We start from the raw sequence: 20506 nt of genomic DNA, 5'->3' as shown, positions 1-20506 counted from the left end.
TTGTAATAAAGGAAACCCAGTGGGTCATCCTGTATGCAGTGAGGACCCTCTTACAGCAGTGTGATATAACTACATCCAGGTGATGCTGGCTCAGGAATGAACAGTAGCCATGAAAGACATAGGAAAGAAACCTTTGCCAAGGTTCTTTGGAACCACCAGTGAGATAGCATCTTTGGCCTTAAAAATTCTTTGATTTTTAATGGATCATGAAAATAAGCAGACAATAGATAACCTTTAAACAACATAAGCAGAATCTTCTGCAGTGATGGACACTTGATTGGTATAAAAATACAAAAGGGAAATCAACTCAACTATGGCAAATAAAATAACAAATAAGGTTATGAGATCCAAAGAAGATTTGCATAAAATTGCCAGGCAAAGTCGTTAATTAAGAATTAGAAACCATTAAGGATTGGAGAGGAAAGTAGATGGATTCTAAGAGTAAACATGCAGTTGACAGTACAAACTTCTACAAGAACACTGAGAGAAACAGTTGAGTGAAACTATTCATAGATCCCCAATGGTCAGAAATGGAAGAAGCCCTTATGAGGAAGAGGGAAACTTCAGAGCCATTGGATTCTTGGGTCCTCTTGTCATGGAAGACGATGCAAGTTCACCTTTCACAAGTGTTTGTGATGTGTGTTCTTATTTATGTCCAGCAGCTGCTTATCAATGTGCTACAGTGTAGAAATAGTCCAACTCAGAGCATGTGAACCATTTGGAAATAAACTGTATTCTAATATGAAGACACCATGCTTAGTCCTCCGCTCTATTCCCTCTACACTCCTGATTATATAGCCAAGTTCAATTCCAATGCCAATCATAAATTCAATGATGATACCACTATTGTTGGCTGAATGGTAGAGTTAGTGAAACTTGGTTGCAGGAGGGGTCAGGACTGGCAGCTCAATGTTCCGGGCTTCCATTGCTTCAGACGTGATAGAACGAAGGGAATGAAAGGAAGAGGAGTGGCATTGCTCATCAGGGAAAATATCACAGCTCTGCTCAGCCAGGTCCTACCAGAGGGATCGACTACTGAGGCTATATGGGCGGAGTTAAGGAACAGGAAAGGTACGATCACGTCTTGGGATCCCTTTCACACTTGCATCCACTAAATTGACCATTCAGTGTCCTGGGATAGGAATGGGAGTTTGGCTTTTCATACTTAACCACTCCTAACTGCAATACTGAGTGCTTTCACACTTGCAGGGAGCCAGGGTTAGGAATGTTCTACCTTCTACCAGTGATGTCATGAAGCATCAAGTGATGGTGAATCTGCCCTAAATCCTGATCAATGTATTTATAATTTTATATTTGAACAAAATTAATCATGTCTAATTATAAACATAATTAAGCTTTATGCCACATTGACCACCGCCAGTGGGCTGATAACGCCTCAAACCGTGCATCTTGGCGCCTCACAGTTTGGCGGGCAGCAACCTCCTTTGAAGAAGACCGCAGAGCCCACCTCACTGACAAAAGGCAAAGGAGGAAAAACCCAACACCCAACCCCAACCAACCAATTTTCCCCTGCAACCGCTGCAACCGTGTCTGCCTGTCCCGCGTCGGACTTGTCAGCCACAAACGAGCCTGCAGCTGACGTGGACTTTTTACCCCCTCCATAAATCTTCGTCCGCGAAGCCAAGCCAAAGACAGCAGAGTATGAGCCCTTCAGCCCATGTTGTGTTGTGCCGACCAAAATAAACCTTTATAAGGGACTGTGGGAAAGTGCTAGAAATAAATAGCAATAGTGGACAATTTTTGAACAGGGTGGAAAAGTTGGTAGCAGTATAGCACACAATTTATAAATACCGTAGAGAAAAAGTGATGGCGGACCTGTCCTCCCAGCATGTTCTGCAGCAGAGAAAGGGGTGTATGTCTGATGCAAACACGGAGCATTCATGGAGGAGTTTCTGTGCCACCTGGCATTCTGGGAAGTCAGGTCCGCCATTGCTTTTTCCCCACGGTCTTTATAAATTGTGCCCTATAGCAATTACAACTTTCCCATGCTGTTTGTCCGCTATTGCTATTTATTTTCTCTCTCTTTCTCTCTCTTCGCTACAACTTTCCCATGGCATAATTTATACCTTCATTTTAATCTTCCTTCACGTTCCTACACTCATGCAAAAACTTGGGTCATTTCAATCCCATAATGCAATTACCCTTTTCACACTGCCCTGATTGCAACGCCAGCATCTGTAGATGCCAAGGATTGTACTATAAATCAAGGCAGTTAAACCCCGGCATGAGATGAAATCATCTGATGCCGACATTGAGCTGATTTTGACACTTTAAAGGCTGATTGGCGGTTAATTCTTGGGATCACTTGTAAGTGTGTAATGAGCTATAGACAGCCCAATAGTCAATGAGTATTGTAGAGGAGCAAATCTGGAGAGAGAGAGAGAGAGCAGATGCTGCAGGAAACACAAGGTTGTGATAGTAGGAGGTTTTAATGTTCCACTTATTGACTGGGATTTCCATACTGTAAAAGGACTGGATGGCTTAAAATTTGTCAAATGTGTTCAGGAAAGTTTTCTAAATCAATATATAGAGATACTAACCAGAGAGATGGTAATACTGGATCTCCTATAAGGGATCGAGACAGGACAGGTGACAGAAGTATGTGTAGGGGAACATTTTGGGCCTAGTGATCATAATGCCATTCGTTTCAAGTTAATTATAGAGAAGGATGGGTCTGGTCCTTGGGTTGAGATTCTAAATTGGAAAAAGGCCAATTTTGAGGAAATGAGAAAGGATCTAGAATGTGTGGATTGGGATAGGTTGTTTTCAGGCAAAGATGTGCGAGGTAAGTGGAGGACCTTCAAAGGGGAAATTTTGAGAGTACAGAGTTTTTATGTCAGGATTAAAGACAAAGGTAACAGGCATAGGGAGCTATATTTTTCGAAGGATATTGGGAATCTAGTTCAGAAGGTGTATAGCAGATATTGGCAACACGGAGGAATGAGGTACTTGAGGAGTATAAAAATGCAAGAAAAGCACGAAAGAAATCAGGAAAGCTAAAAGAAGACATGAAGTTGGTTTTGCAGACAATGTGAAGGAAAATAGAACATTGAACACTACAGCACAGTACAGACCCTTCGGCCTTCGATGTTGTGCTGATTCATATTATCCCTTAAAAACATACTAAACCCACCTTATAATGCTCTATTTTTTTGTCCACGTGCCTGTCTAATGGTCTCTTAAATGCCCCTAATGTTTCGTACTTCACCACCATCCCCGGCAAGGCATTCCAGGCACCCACAATTCTCTGTGTAACAAAAAACTTACCCCGATGTCTCCCCTAAACTTACCTCCCCAAACTTTATACATATGTCCTCTGGGAAACACGCTCTGGCTGTCTACCCTATCTATGCCTCTCATAATCTTGTAGACCTCTATCGAGTCTCCTCTCATCCTTCTACACTCCAAAGAGAAAGGTCCCAGCTCTGCAAACCTTGACTCATAAAACTTGTTTTCCAATCCAGGCAACATTCTGGTAAATCTTCTCTGCACCCTCTCCATGGGTTCCACATACATCCTATAATGAAGTGACTGGAACTGAACACAATATTCTAAATGAGGTCTCACGAAAGATCTGTAGAGTTGTAAGAAGACCTCTCTACTCTTGAACTCAATCCCCCTATTAATGAAGCCCATCATCCCAATGGCCTTCTTAATTATCCTATCAATGCAGCGACATTGAGGGATGTATAGATTGAACCCCAAGGTGTCTCTGTTCATCCACACTCTTTTAAGTATTCGACCAATAACCCTGTGCTCATCCTTTGGGTTTGTCCATCCAAAATGTATCACCTCACACTTAGCCAGATTGAACTCCACCTATCCTCTTGTAACCTCCTCCAACCTTCATGTCACTCACAAATATACTGACCCATCCTTCCGCCTCTTCATCCAGGTCATTTACAAAAATCACAAAGTGCAGAGCTCCATAAGTCACTGACCTCTAGGCAGAATACTTCCCTTCCACCACTCTCTCTGCTTTCTTCCTGCAAACCAATTTTTTTATCCACTGCCAAAATTCCACTGAACCCATGCCTCATGATTTTCTGGATAAGTCTTTCATGGAGAACCTTGACAAATGCTTTGCTAAAATCCATGTAGACCACATCTAACACCCTACGTTCATCAATTTCTTTTGTTACCTCCTCAAAATTCAATTAGGCTTATGAGGCATGAATTTCTGTGTCTGTCACAACAAAGCCATGCTGACTATCCTTGAGTAGACTGTACTTCTCCAAATGTTCATCAATCCTATCCTTAAGAATCCTCTCCAATAGTTTGCACACAACAGACTTTAAACTCATTTGGTCTATAATAAAATCCTAAGGGTTTCTACAGGTATATTAAGAGCAAAAGGATAGAAAGAGACAAAATTCATCCCCTCGAAGATAAAAGTGATCAGTTATGTGTGGAACCAAAAGAGATGGGGGAGATCTTAAATAGTTTTTGTTCCTCAGTATTCACTGGTACAGAGTTGTGGGAAGTAAGGAAAATAAGCTGTGAGGTAACTGAACCTATACAGATTAAAGGGGAGGAGGGGGTTTGCTGTCATAAAGCAAATTAAAGGGTAGATAAATCTCCAGGGGCTGACAAAATATTTTCTCAGACCTTGAGGGAGGCTATTGTAGAAATTTCTTGGCCTCTGTCAGAAATATTTAAAATGTCCTTAGCCACGCATGTAGTGTTGGAGGATTGGAGAGTAGCTCATGTAGTTCCGTTGTTTATTAAAGGCTCCAAAAGTAACCCTGGAAATTATAGGCCCATGAAGCTGATGTCAGTAGTAGGTAAATTATCAGAGATAATGTTCCAAGAGATCAGATATACATAATTTTGGATAGCCAAGGACTGATTAGGTCTAGTCAATGTGGCTAGGTCTGTGGAGGTTTGGTATGACACTAGAAACCCTGACAAATTTCTACAGATATGTGGTGGCTGCATCATGGTCTGGTATGGGAACACCAATACCCCTGAGTATAAAGCCCTACAAAAGGTAGTGGACACAGCCCAAGACATCACAGGTAAAACCCTCCCAACTATCGAGAATATCTACAGGGAGCGCTGCTGTTGGAGAGCAGCAACAATCATCAAGGATCCACATGACCCAGCACACGCCGTGTTCTCACTGTTACCATCAGGAAAGAGGTCTAGGTGCCAAAAGATTTACACCACCAGATTCAGGAACAGCTGCTTCCCCTCCACCATCAGACTCCTCAACAATGAACTCAATCAGAGACTCATTTAAGGACTCTTACTTTGCACTTTATTAATTTTTTTCTCTCTATATTGCAGTCAGTTTGTTTATATTTCTTTATTTGTTTATATTGTTAATTTAAAAAAATTAGACATACAACTGGTAAAAGGCTATTTTGGCCCATAAGTCCGTGACGCCCATATTACACCCCATTAACTTATACCCCCAGTACATTTTGAATGGTGGGAGGAAACTGGAGTCCCTGGGGAAAACTCACAGAAACACGGGAGAATGTACAAACTTCTTATGGACAGTGCAGAATTCAAACCCCGGTCCCGATTGCTGCCGCTGTAACAGCATTGCGCTAACTGCTGCACCAATTGAGCCGCCCCGATAGTCTCAGATCCTTCAGTTGAGCTATTTGGGTAGAACTTAGAAACAAAAAGGAAACAATCACTCTGATGGGCTTGGATTATTATAGGTCCCCAAAGAGTCAATGGGAATTGGAAAAATGGATTTGAGGGGAAATTGCAGACAGCTGTAAAAATAATATAGTCATTTTATTGGAAGACTCTTAACATCCCGAATGTTGACTGGGGCATCCCTAGTGCAAAGGGCTTGGATGCGGTGTCCAAGTAAGCTTCCTCAATCAATACATTGAAGGCCCTACAAAAAAAAATGTAACACTGAACCTCCCCTTAGGAAATAAGATGTAACAAGTGACTGAAGTGACAGTGGGGGAGTGCTGAGGGTCCAGGGCCTGAAAAGTAAGGGCATGTCTTTCGTTCATTTATTATTCAGGAATCTGATGGCACTGGGAAAGAAAATGTCCTTGTGCCACTAGGTGCTCATCTTCAGGCTCCTGTACCTTTTCCCTGAGGTGCAGAGTGAAGAGGGTATGGCCTGGGTGGTGGGAAGACTTTGAGGATAGAGACTGCTTTTTTAAGACATTGCCTCATGTCGATGTCCTCAATGGAGTGAAGTCTGGTGCCTGTGACGTCGCAGGCAAGTTAACAACCCTCTGGAATTTATTCTTGTTCTGAGAGTTGGCACCTCCATACCAGGCAGTGATTCATCCAGCTAGAATGCTCTCCGTGGTCCACCTGTAGAAATTTACAAGAGCCTGGTGACATACCAAATCTCTTCAGACACCTCACAAAGTATAGCCACTGGTGAGCCTTATGTTGACACCCAGGAATTTGAAATTCTTGATCCTGTCCACTACTGAGCTCTCGATGAGGACTGGGTCGTATCCCCCTGACTACCTCCTGAAGTCCACAATCATCTCCTTGGTTTTGGTGATGTTTAGCACAAGGTTGTTTTCGTGACACCATTTAACGAGCTGATCGATCTCCCATCCTGTTCGCTTCCTTATTACAGTTTGTGATTCTGCCGACAACTGTGGTGCCATCGGCAAACTTGTAGATGGTATTGGAATTGTGCCTGGCCGCACAGTCATGGGTGTATAATGAGTAGAGCAGTGGGCTAAACACACATCCTTGGGGTGTGCCTGGGTTGATGATCAGTGAGGAGGAGATGCAGTTTCCAATTCGTACTGACTGTGGTCTTCCGATGAGAAAGTCAAGGATTCAGTTTCAGAGGGGGATACAGAGGCCTAGAGTTTGTAGCTTCTTGACCAGCACTGAGGGAATAATGGTATTGAAGGCCGAGCTGTAGTCGGTGAAGAGCAGCGGTATGTATAAGTTGCTGTTTTTGAGGTGATCCAGAGCTGAGCGGAGTGACATTGCATCTGCTGTGGAGCGATTGTGACAATATGCGAATTGCAGTGGGTCCACATCTTTGTGTTAATTCTGGCTATGACCAGCCTTTCAAAGCATTTCATCACAGAGGAAGATAGTGCTACTGGGCGGTAGTCATTAGCCACTTTCAGGTAGCCAGACTACCTGACTCTAAAGCCGCCTAAAATACCCAAATGCGGCTGTCAGGTGGTCACCTGAAAGTGGAGAACCCGGCCCTGAGGAGCACTTACCTAACCCTCCTCGGGTAGGTATATTCTTCGGCTCGGAGCATTCCCCGTGGCACCTGAATGCAGCAGTAACTATATCCACAGGAAATATCATCACTTCCTGATAACGATCGTGGCACTAGGTATGAATGTAACTGCAAGTCATTAATTGGTTTATCTCGTGTGTTAATCCTTCAGTTATAATGAACTGTTGCTATGACATGGGAGAAGGAGAGAATTTTCACGGTTAGAATTGAATACTTTTTGAAAATAAGTCTAACTTTATGTTACTGTGTATATCTGGGTGCATGATAGAGCATGCATGTATCATATCACTAACGCGAAGGAAACTTGAACTGAACTTCAAAAAGTCAGACTGAGATTGTAGTCAAGTTCTGCTCTTATTATGTTGGCAATTGGGAAAAACAAGTCTCCAGGTTTTGAATCCAGTTGCACATTTGTCCCTTTTTGATTGGTTTACTAGAAATGCCATCCCCTCTCCCCGAAACAGTCCACAGGGCCGTCCAGTATAAAGCTCTTAAAATGTTTTTAAATGTATTTATTATTTGATCTTAGTTTGATTTGCTCAGCGACCTTTTGTGAAACTCCACTTGTTGCAGTTGGAACATTGCTATTTCCACTACACTTTGGTTAAGCGGGCCTGTAGTATTAAAGTACATTCCACGATCAATATATATCCACTACAGTCATCCTGATACAAGCTTTGGTTTTCTTTGGGTCTTCACAGAAGAATAAAATGGGTTAGTGCATGGAATACATATGAACTGCTCCCTGGATTGTGTTTAGGATGACAGTTTGGGAATACCTTAAGTTGTTACACCAATTCGTTTATCTTCCTTGGTCACTTGGGGGGTTTTGGTGAGAGGTTGATCTCGCCCAGAGTTTTGGACATGGTGGATTTCAGTGTACTGGTTCAGATTAATTCACTAACAGCCAATCGAGGAAGCCAAAACACACAAAGATGGAATTCAAGGAAATCTATACACACAATTGCTTTTAGTGAAACAATGAACAGAAAATGCTGTGTTAACTCTGCAGGACAGGCAGCGTCTGTGCAGAGAGGAAGTGTCAACATTTAGGGTTTGTGACTTCTTCAGAACATCGTCGATGATTTGACTGAATTGACAAGAATTATCAACCGCATAAATGTGTGGGCAGCCCTCTTACCTGTGAGTCAAAAGGTTAAGGGTTTTAATACCACCCCATGCATGAAATCTAGCAGATATAACAAGGAAGTGATATCGTGGTGCCACATTATCTGTGGACTTGATAGTTCAAACTACTATTTCGAAGAATGGAAGCGAGTTTTCCACAGCACCTTGGCCAACCCCGCGTTCGCTCGGATGTGGCTCTCCTACCGGCATGTTCAGGTGACAGAAAGGCGTCTTTTCCGCGGCTACCTGAATGTCCCAGCTGCACTCCCCCAGCCATGTCTGCCGGTGCATTATATGCATCCGAGCACCTGAAAACGGCTATTGAGGCAGCTCACACTACTCTTCTTGGATACCAGGATGATTTTTTAAATGAATTTATTTAAAATTTTTGACCATATATGCAGTCAATTACAAAATTTAAAATACAAGTACAAAAGTAAATCCTTTATTTGCTCCATGATTGTTATATCCCAACTCCACACGTACCCAAGAAAGACCCCAGAAAAGATAGATACTGAAAGAAAATAAGAAAAAGATAAATGAAAAAAGGTGGACTGCTGAGAAGAGCCACACACTCCACAGATCATAAATTCTTCAATTAATTTTCTTTGAAGATCCACGCAGGTTTTGAGGATTAGGATGAACATAATTAAAGATTTATACCAGAGAATTGTAAATATGGATGCCAAACATACAACTTATTTTTTAAGTTATAGATAATTTTCTTGAGGGGACTACATCTAGATGTGAATCAGACTTCCATGTAACTACTATACATTTTCTCGCCACTGCCAACACAATTTTAACAAATACTGTTTGATGTTTGGATAGTTTCAGTTTAGGTCTTATCCTTGCGATATCACCAGTAAAAATAATTCTGGGTTTTGTGGAAATTTGATTCCTGTGATCTGCTCCAGGAAATTTCCTAGATCAATCCAAAAGTTGAATGTAAAAAAAAGTTCTTACTTTTGGCCGTAATGTAAGCCAGTTGATTAGTATAATTCATTTGTCACAAAAGAGATGTGATCTGAGTGTTGCTGTGGTATTATATGCAGAAAAAGCATGTGATAGACTGGAATGGGAATTTATATTTAAAGTACTGGAAAGACTTGGAATATGTACCAGGATGATTGATGCCCTTTTGAAGCTGGTGGGAACCTCTGACTGCCACAGTGAGAGGTTGAAAATGTCCGTGAACACTCTGGCTAATCGGTTGGCGTAGATTTTCATTCCCCTGCCAGGTATACCATCAAGGCCTCACGCCTTGTGTACTGACACCTTGGTGATGATTTGAGTGGCACAGTGTAGCGTTTAGCGCAATGTGTTGGAGACCCGGGCTTGAATCTATTGTTGACTGTAAGGACCTTGTACTTTCTCTAGTGAGTAGGTCAATTGGTCACATGAATGTATTTGGGCAGTGTAGGCTTGTGAGCCAGAAGGGCCTGTTACCATGCTGTATCCTTAAATTATATTAAATTTCTCAGACATGGGGCAAAGTTGCTTGTTTCCAAGATACATCAGGAATGAGATACGGAAAGGGTGACCATAGATAGCAATGTCTGACACACCATATTAAGTGTGCATAGACACATGCCATCCTGTGGCACACTCCCACACCTCAACAAAAGAAATAAGCTCCAGCCAATTGACCTCTCCAATCCTTGTCTGGAAGAATCTAATGGCATTATCATAGGGTAGGAATGGATTGCAGCAGTTCCTTGATCCATGTCTGCATGAATGGCAAACAGAATAAGTTGATAGGAAGTGGATTTACCTTTCAGATAATTTCTTGATTGATTTTTCCAAACCTAAGGAATTAGTTGGCCGAGAGAAAGCTTGGGTGGTAAATTTCTCACCAAAAGATTCTGTTTCTTATTGGTAAGCAGCAATAATCTGTCAAACCTCTTCCCATCTCCAGAGCATTATTAAGTGAGCATTAGTTTGTCAGCCAAGGAGTGACACCGGTGAATTAACTTGAATCAATCAACACTTAGTTGCTGAGTGAAACACGAAAGTCTGCAAACCCTGTGATTGTAGTAAAAACATCTCAAAATGCTGGAGGAGGAAATCAGCCGAGCTTTTCAGAATCTATAGGAGTCAAAGATGTATTGCCGACGTTTCAGGCCTGAGCCCTCCTTCAAAGAATGTGCCAGAAACAGGAAATCTCAGAAAGTCTCAGGATTCATACAAAGTTGTTTGGGGAGGAATCCAGATCAACAAAAGGTGCTAATTGGATATGATAAGGGACCAGGTAAGAATTTACCATGTTTGTGTGAAAGGAGACTGAGATAGGGAAAGGCGATGGGGGAACATAGGAAGTAGGAACAGGAGTAGGCCAAAAATGGCCCATCGAGCCTGCTCCGCCATTCAATACGATCATGGCTGATCTAATTTATGACCTACCTCCACCTATCTGCCTTCTCCCCATATCCCATAATTCCTCTATCATGTAAAAATTTATCTAACCGAATTTTAAATATGTTTAATGAGGCAGCCTCAACCACTACCCTGGTTAGAGAATTCCAAACATTCACTACTCTCTGGGAAAAACTATTTTTCCTCATCCCTGTCCTAAATCTACTCCCCCGAATCTTGAGACTGTGTCCTCTCGTTTTAGTTTCCCCGGCCAGCTCAAAAAACCTTCCTACATCTATCCTATCCATACCCTTCATAATCCTATATGTTTCTATAAGATCTCCTCTCATTCTTCTGAACTCGAGCGAATACAATCCTAGACTATTTAATCTTTCATCATAAGTCAACCCCTTCATCCCAGGGATCAACCTAGTAAACCTCCTCTGGACCGTCTCCAAAGCCAGTATATCCTTCCTCAAATATGGAAACCAGAACTGGACACAGTACTCCAGGTGCGGTCTCACCAGTACCTTATACAGTTGCAACATTACCTCCCTACTCCTGAATTCAATTCCTCTAGCGATGAAGGCCAACATTCCATTTGCCTTCTTAATAACCTGCTGCACCTGCAACCTAACTTTTTGCGATTCATGCACAAGCACTCCCAAGTCCCTCTGCACAACAGCATGCTGTGGTTTTTCACCCTTTAAATAATATTCAGCTCTTTTATTTTTCTTGCCAAAGTGGATAACCTCACACTTACTAACATTGTACTCCATCTGCCAGACCTTTGCCCACTCATCCAGCTTAACTATATCCCTCTGCAGACTCTCCACATCCTCATTACAATTTGCTCTTCCACTCAATTTGGTGTCATCCGCAAACTTGGCTACACCACATTTTGACCCCTCCTCCAAGTCAACAATGTAAATGATGAACAGTTGTGGGCCTAACACTGACCCCTGAGGCACCCCACTTACCACTCTCTGCCAACCTGAAAAACTCCCACTTATCCCGACTTGTCCTGTCAGACAACCAATTTTCAATCCAGGCTAATATACTTCCCCGGACTCCACTTTCCTGTAACTTACTGATAAGTCTCTTGTGCGGCACCTTATCAAACGCTTTCTGGAAATCTAAATATACAACATCAACCTATTCCCCTCTATCCACCGCACCCATTAGTGGGGGGGTAACGAAAGCCAGAGAAGTTGATGTTAATGCCATCCAGTTGGAGAGTGCACAGTTGGAAGATGAGGTGTTGTTCCTCCAATTTGTGGGTGGTCTCATTCTGGCTGTGTGTGAGACTGTGGACAGACATCTTTGGCTTGGCTTCGCGGACGAAGATTTATGGAGGGGGTAAAAAGTCCACGTCAGCTGCAGGCTCGTTTGTGGCTGACAAGTCCGATGTGGGACAGGCAGACACGGTTGCAGCGGTTGCAGGGGAAAATTGGTTGGTTGGGGTTGGGTGTTGGGTTTTTCCTCCTTTGCCTTTTGTCAGTGAGGTGGGCTCTGCGGTCTTCTTCAAAGGAGGTTGCTGCCCGCCAAACTGTGAGGCGCCAAGATGCACGGTTTGAGGCGTTATCAGCCCACTGGCGGTGGTCAATGTGGCAGGCACCAAGAGATTTCTTTAGGCAGTCCTTGTACCTTTTCTTTGGTGCACCTCTGTCACGGTGGCCAGTGGAGAGCTCGCCATATAACACGATCTTGGGAAGGCGATGGTCCTCCATTCTGGAGACGTGACCCATCCAGCGCAGCTGGATCTTCAGCAGCATGGACTCGATGCTGTCGACCTCTGCCATCTCGAGTACTTCGACGTTAGGGATGAAAGCGCTCCAATGGATGTTGAGGATGGAGCGGAGACAATGCTGGTGGAAGCGTTCTAGGAGCCGTAGGTGGTGCCGGTAGAGGACCCATGATTCGGAGCCGAACAGGAGTGTGGTCTCATTCTGGCTGTGTGTGAGACTGTGGACAGACATATTAGCAAGGAAATGGGACAGAGAATTGAAATGGGTGGTCACTGGGAGATCCTGCTAATGTGGTGCACAGAGCTGAGGTGCTCAACAAACTGATCTCCCAGTCTGTGTCCAGTCTCTCCGATACCGAGCAGGCCACAATGGGAGCATCGGATGTAGTAGACAACCGCTGCAGATTCACGTGAAATGTTGCTTCACTTGGAAGGACTGTTTGGGGCCCTGAATGGTGGTGAGGGAGGAGGTGTGGGCATGTGGAGCATCTCCTGCAGTCACAGGGGTAGGTGCCAAGGGGACGATTGGTGGGGAGGGAGGAGTGGACAAGGGAGTCATAGAGGAAGTGGTCCTCGTGGAAGGCGGAGAGGGGATAAGAGGGGAATGTGTCTAGTGGTGGGGGGGGGGGTCACATGGTAGGTGGCGGAAATGGCAGAGGAGGATGTGTTGGATGTGGAGGCTGGTGAGGTGGTAGGTGAGGACAAGAGGAATCCTTTCTTGACGCTCACCTGCATATCCTCCATTACCTGCACATCTGCCCTGCCCCCCTCAGCTCCCACGCACAACAATTAACACCTGTTGTTGATCTGGATTCCTCCCCCAGCCAGCATTGTCTGAATTCTGAGATTTCCTGCTTCTGGGTTATTCTTTGAAGGGCTCCGGCTCCAAACATCAGCAATATATCTTTGTCTCCTATAGACGCTGGAGAGACTGGCTGAGTTCCTGCAGCATTTCGAAGTGTTTTTACCAGTTCTTGGTTGCTTCTGATCCTCAAGCTTATCAATATTAGTGGAATGGAGCAGCAAGTGTTTTTGTGACTTTCACTGCTTTATGACAGATAAGTTCTTGACAATTCATAGATTTGGGATTCATTGCATTAAAAAAAAACTGCTCATGAGGAAACCAGGATTGTAATTTCAGTAATTTATGATTTGTGAGATTGTTTGAACTGGCTGCCTGAAGGTAATTTCTTGTAATCGTGGTTGAAGTTACTCCAATCAGGAGGGAAACCTGCAGTGCTCAAAGCTTCTGTCAAGAATAGTAATGGGATAATGGCAGCCCTGGGGCAGACAGGTGCAGACACAGGCACTCTGTGGAATTCAGTTCTAGTAAAATGACTATTTGGAAAGGGAAAATTGATTTTTATTTTTGGGAAATTATTGAATATTTAACTGTTTCATTGATTAGCTACATGGTACATGCACCATTTTCACATTTAATATGAATCAAAAGAATCTTGAAGGAAGCACGAGCAGTGGATGTAAAGGAAAACCATACAAATATTCAAAGTTCAAATTCATTGTCAGTGTACAATCTTGACATGTCAAGATTCTTTTTCCTGCGGACCAGGCAGAATTTCCATTTATCAGTGCAAAAAACTGTACTTGAGAAAAGATAACTATACAAAAGATAGAAATGTAAACAAAGTGCAAACAAATTGTGCAATACAGAACATAAATACTCAATAATAAATAATGGGCAAAGTAAGAACCCTTAAACGAGTCCCTGAATGAGTTTGTCGTTGAGGAGTCTGATGGTGGAGGGGGAACAGTTGTTCCTGGACCTGGTGGCACCGATACCTCTTTTCTGATGATAGCAACGGAACAGAGCATGTGCTGGGTGATGTGGGCCCTTATTGAATGATACTGCTTTCTGACGGCAGTGTGCCATGTTGATTTACATGCTGATGGGGAGTTTTGCTTGTGATGTACTGGGCTGTGTCCACTACCTTTTGCAGGGCTTTCTGTTCAGAAGTAAAGGTGCCACCATACTATACAGGTTAATTTGTGTATTGCACGTGACCCCAGCATCTACAGATTTTCTTTATTAACTCCACACACATAGTGGAGAATTTATGGAGAGAGCTGCCAGAGGAAGCTGTAGAGGTGGGGACAGATCTTTTTTTATGTCATACCAAGCCTCCCCAATCTCCTGAGAAAGTAGAGGCACTGACATGCTTTCTTCACAATGACATGCGTGTGTTAGATCCAGGAGCTAGAGATTCCCAGAAATTTGCTCACACTCTTCACCTGAGGGGCAGCACAGTTGGCGTAGTAGTTAGAGCAACGCCTTTTTACAGCGCCAGCAATTTGTACTGGCATTCGAATGCCACGCTCTCTGTAAGGAATTTGTATGTTCTTCCCGTGTCTGTGTGGGTTTTCCCCGGGGGCTCTGGTTTCCTCTCACCATTTGAAATGTAAGTAAATTGGACGCACGGGCTCATGGGCTGAAATGGCCTGTTACCATGCTGCTTGTCTAAATTTAAAAACCTCTGGTCCTGTAATGATCACTGGATCATACACCTATGCTTTTCCCCTCCTAAAGACCACAATCAGCTCCTTGGTTTTGGTGGCATTGAGCATGAGGTTATTGTTGGTGCACCATTCCGCCAGCTTTACAATCTCCCTCCTGAATGCTGACTCGTCTCTTTTCTTTATACAACCCACTAACGTGATGTCATCAGCAAAATTGAAGGTGTTGTTGTTTTACCGAACCACACAGTCATTGATGTAAAGTGAGTAGAGCAGGGGGATAAGTACTCAGTGCTGATGGAGATTGGTATTTTTTCCTGCCATTTTCTCCACCACGAGGCACCTCAACTCAGCCTCCTGGCTTCAGAGCCAATTCTTTGCTGTTCCTGCTTGTAGCTTTATTTCTCTTTGTCATTCTCTTGCCTTGGTACCTTCCCACATCACCAGTGAGTATTTTGGCTGTTACTTTAGTATTTTCCTGTAGATCTGGGAGCTCTGGGGTTCTGCTTCCTCTCACTCCCTTCGCATCATGTGACCCGAGCCATCACCTTCCCTTCTTCCCAGATTCCAGAATCTGAAGCCATTTGTTGCTTCCACTCATTACCTCCCGGCCTCTGTCACTATCTTCGTACTACAGCACAGAAACAGAATCTTTGACCAATCAAGTCTGTGCCAACCTATTATTTTGCCTGGTCCTATGACCTACACTGGACCATAGCTCTCCCATCCATGTTCTTGTTCAAATTTTTCTTTACTGGCGAAATCGAGTCTGCATTCACCACTTCAGCGCTCCATGCTCTGCCAATGTCTGCTCAAAGAAATCTCTCCTAATGTTCCACTCAAACATTTCACCTTTCACTCTTAACCTGTGCCCTTTAGTTCTTGTCTCACTGAACCTCAATGGAAAAAGCCTGCCTGTATTTACCCCTCATCATTTTGTGTAGCTCTATCAAATCCCCTCTCATTTTCCGACACTCCAGGGAGTAAAGTCCTAACCTGTTTAAACCTTCCCTGCAACTCAGTTGCAACATCCTTGTAAATCTTCTCTGCCTACTTTCAATCTTATTGAAATCTTTCCTTTTGTTAGGTGTCCAAAATTGCACACAATACTTCAAATTTTGCATCACTAATGACTAATACAGCTTCACCCTAACATCCCAGCTCTGAAACTCAATACTTTGATTTATAAAGTCCAATGTGCTAAAAGCTTTCTTTACAGACCTCTCTACCTGCGACACTCCTTTTACCTGATTCCATCTGCCCATCCACCCCGCCCCCCTCCCCCACAGACCTGGATCCATCCATTGCTTGCCACCTCCTGCCTCACTCCTCCCCTTCTTCTTTTACACTCTGTCTTGATGCAGGGTTGACTCCTTCACTCTCCATGGATGCTGCCTGACCTGCTGAGTTTCTTCAGCAGATTGGGTTTTGTTTCACAATTTCGATGTGCTGGCACTGCACAGAATTATGCAGGGAGTGTTTTACAGAGTTCAGTTTCACATAATGGCTATGTTAAAACAAAGCAGGAAGAGATGCTGCCTTTAGTTATGTGGACTATTATAGCTACTGGCATTAAAATAGAACATTAGTTACAGAAACAATGGTGTTATTAACAATAGGAATTATAGGGTATGGAGAATGTGAAACTGATTTCAACTACAACCTGCACTTGTGTATTAATACAGGAAGTACCTCATATAGGCTTTTTCCCAGGGTAAGAGAATCTAAAGCAAGAGGGAATAGATTTGAAGTGAGAGGAAAAAGATTTAAAAGGAAAACAAAGGACACCTTTTCCACACAAATGTGCTGGAGAAACTCAGCAAGTCACACAGGAGCCCTTCCTCAGGTTAATTTGTGTATTGCACGTGACCCCAGCATCTACAGATTTTCTTTATTAACTCCACACACATAGTGGAGAATTTATGGAGAGAGCTGCCAGAGGAAGCTGTAGAGGTGGGGACAGATTTCAGATTTATTGTCAGAGTACATACATGACATCACATTCAACCCTGGGATTCCTTTTTCCTGTGGGCGAGGCAGAATTACCACTAATTGGTAGTGCAAAAAAATAAACTGTACATAGTGTAAACATGTAAATAAATAATGGACTGTAAATGGATAACGAATGTAAACAAAGTGACTATGAAATAGAGAGAGAATTTGAAAAAAAATCAATGAAGTGCACAAGTACAGGTCTTTAATTCCTTGATTGAGTTGGTCCTTGAGGAGTCTGATGGTGGAGGGGGAGCAGCTGCTCTCCTGAACCTGGTGGTGTGAGTCTTGGCACCTGTATCTCTTTCCTGATGGTAGCAATGAGAACAGAGCATGTGCTGGGTGGTGAGGGACTTTGATGATTGCTGCTGCTCTCTGATGGCAGCATTCCCCGCAGATGTTCTCAGTGGTGGGGAGGGTTTTACCTGGGCTGTGTTTAACTACCTTTTGGAGAGCTTTATACTTGGGACCATTTGTGTTCCCATGCCAAACAGTGATTCAACTGGTCAGCACACATCTATAGAAATTTGCCAGGGTTTCTGGTGTTTCCCAAACCTCCACAAACTCCTGAGGAAGTACAGGTGCTGAAATGTTTTTTTCATGATGCTTTAGGGCTTTGGGTCCTTTGAGATGATAACTCCCAGGAACTTAAATTTGCTCACCCTCTCCACCTCTGATCCCCCAGTGATCACTGGATTGTTTATGTCTGGTTTTCCCTTCCTGAAGTCAACAATCAGTTCTTTGGTTTTGGTGACATTGGTGAACCAATTATAACTTTGTACTCATTTGGCCAAGTTTTCAGTCTCCCTTCTGTGTGCTGGCTTTTGCCTTTCTTTATACAACCTACTATCGTGGTATCCTCATACCGAGCCACACAGTTGTAGGTGTGAAGTGAGTAGAGCAGGTAATGTTTCAAAAATATGAGGGCAGGCAAATTGGAAAAGATTTGAGTAGACAACTTGGTCAGCATGGGAAAGTTCAGCTGAAAGGCCTGTTTCTGTGGTGTAAAACAAGAATGTGACGAGATAAGCATTGCCACTGATAGGATGAATGTTAAAAATCGGTTAGAGAATGCACTGGGAAAAGCATCAGAAACAGGGGCAGTAGTCAAGCCTGCTCCACCATTCAACGAGGTCACGGCTGATCTGACCGTGGGCTCAGCTCTACCTACCTGCCTTCTCCTCACAACCCTCCATTCCCGTACTCTGAAAAAATCTACCTGTGTTTTTATATATTTTACGAGGCAGCTTTTACTGCTTTCGTGGGCTGAGAATTCCACAGATTCACACCTTTCCGGGAAAAACGGTTCCACCTCAACTCTCTTGTAAACCGACTCCCTCGATTCTTGAGGCTGCATCTCGAGCATTGGTAGTGAGGAAAATTTCAGATTTTGGGTCCCACGTAGCCAAGACGTAGTCAACAGCTGTGGACAACTGTGTGGGGAGTAGGGAATAACACAGAATTCTGGGATGGACTTGGTACTGGGGCAGTTCCAGAGATGTAGCTTGTGCTCGAGCAACCAGTGAAGCAAAAAAAGAAATGAGATGGATCTGCAAGAGTGATTTAGGAACAGAGTTACCTACAGCTTCACGGGGTGGGAATGGGGGGGGGGGGGGGGGGGGTGGATATGTGGGTAGTTGGGAGGGAGAAAGGCGGCTCGTTCAAGTTAAAGGTGAAGGTTTAGATGGACCAATCCATAGTAAGGCAATAAATGTCTGAATTCACTTCAAAGAAAAGGTATTAATGCTAGGTGCTTATCAAATCTTTCAGAAGATGCATTTATCTAGCTGCCATTAATTTCTAATGAATTTGAGTAGGTATTGGAAATGGTTCTGTTAAATATGATTTGTTTTTCATGTGGTTTGTTTTAAAATTAATAAGATTGTGGAATATTCAAAGATGCAAAAGTAAATATGCTGAGAATTCTTTTTGCCCTGTACAGCCCAGCACCCTTCCGCAAGGAACCATCAACATGAATCTCTCCACTGACATCACTGATGGAGAGAGCAAGACAGCTCAGAAGAACTCTCTCTGCATTGTAACAACAGAAAAACAGCACTTCATTCGCGCAGAGAGCAAAGAGACCATCAATGGGTGAGTATGGCTGCTGATATTCCAGCTCCTTCGTTGCTTGGAGAGGTAGCTGATCTCAGCACTTCTCTCAGCTAGCTGGCAAAAAGATTTTTGATACCACTTTCACCCTTTGCTGATGTTTAGCCAGCAATGAATGAATTGGATCAATGCAATCATTTGTTCCCCTTGCCTGAAAAATAAATGTGCATTTCTAAAGTGACATCACATTTCTTAGAAACTTGCGGTTGGGTCAAAACGTCACCTTCTTCAAATTAATTCCTTTTTATGTTTCTACTGCTTTAGTTGTTCAATTAGAGTGACGAAGAAGAGAATTATCTCCAGTTTTAATACATGTGTAAATCAGGAAAATAAAGGATTCCAATCAGAGGACACTTCAATTTCCCCCACCCCCCTTCAATCCAATACAGTGTCCAGGTCACCCCCCCCCACCACAACTCAATACAGTGTCCAGTTCCCACTCCCCCCCCACCACAACCTGATATAGTGTCCAGTTCCCACCCCCCCCACAACCTGATGCAGTGTCCAGTTCCCACCCACGCACAACCCGATACAGTGTCCAGTTCCCACCCCCTCCCCCACACACAACCCAATACAGTGTCTAGGTTCCCACTCCCCCCCCACCCCACAACCCAATACAGTGCCCAGGTTCCCACTCCCCCCCCCACCACAACCTGATATAGTGTCCAGCTTCCCCCCCCCCCCCCCCACACAACCTGATACAGGGTTCAGTTCCCACCCTCCCACAACCCAAAACAGTGTCCAGTTCCCACCCACGCACAACCTGATACAGTGTCCAGTTCCCACACCCCCCCCAAAAACCTGATACAGGCCCCCCCCCCCGACACAACCTGATACAGGGTCCAGTTCCCATCCCCCCCACAACTTAATACAGTGTCCAGGTTCCCGCATCGCCCCCCCCCCAACAACCTAATGCAGTGTCCAGGTTCCCACCCCCCACTTCCCGATACAGTGACTAGATTCAGATAGCTGCTTTTATCTCCATTTCCCAACTCTTGAACTTCCAACAATATGACAAACCCTTTCCTGAAAGCACTGACCTGGTTGAACCGATGTTGCCTTTCTCTGTGGTAGCTTGACTTGAATTTTAACTCTGATTGAATCTCAGTGTCTGTTCTGTTTATTAGTGTTTATGAGCTTATTGTCATACACATCTTACACAAGCCCAAAATTCTTGCTTGCTGCAGTTGAACAGGTAAATAGATAAAATAGGTAGATAATAAATAATTACAGTAATCTTAGTGCAAAAATAGAACTGAATCAGAATTTATTGTCATAAGCAAGTCACAAAATTCATTGTTTTGCGGCAGAATCACAGGGCAAACAAACATATAAACCACCTTACAAGAATAAAATAAAATTAGTGCACGACAGTCAAAGTTAGGCAGTGTCTTTGGTTCATTGATCATTCAGGAATCTGATGGCAGTGGGGAAGAAGCTGTCCTTGTGCCACTGAGTGCTCGTCTTTAGGCTCC

General features: G+C 43.6%; 1 protein-coding gene across 3 annotated transcripts in view; it reads left to right on the top strand.

Annotated features, from left to right (window-relative positions):
* LOC138758823 (myosin phosphatase Rho-interacting protein-like) overlaps window positions 1-20506 on the top strand; it is a 260679-nt gene that overhangs the window by 116287 nt on the left and 123886 nt on the right. For all 3 annotated transcript variants that reach the window (XM_069928231.1, XM_069928232.1, XM_069928233.1), the window contains exon 4: window positions 18862-19013. In XM_069928231.1, the coding sequence (XP_069784332.1) occupies window positions 18862-19013 (152 nt within the window). The remainder of the gene's footprint in view (window positions 1-18861; window positions 19014-20506) is intronic.

The sequence above is a fragment of the Narcine bancroftii genome, chromosome 3 (genome assembly GCF_036971445.1).
Source record: "Narcine bancroftii isolate sNarBan1 chromosome 3, sNarBan1.hap1, whole genome shotgun sequence".
In the NCBI taxonomy this organism is placed as follows: Eukaryota; Metazoa; Chordata; class Chondrichthyes; order Torpediniformes; family Narcinidae; genus Narcine; species Narcine bancroftii.
This window is presented reverse-complemented; position numbering and strand designations above follow the sequence as displayed.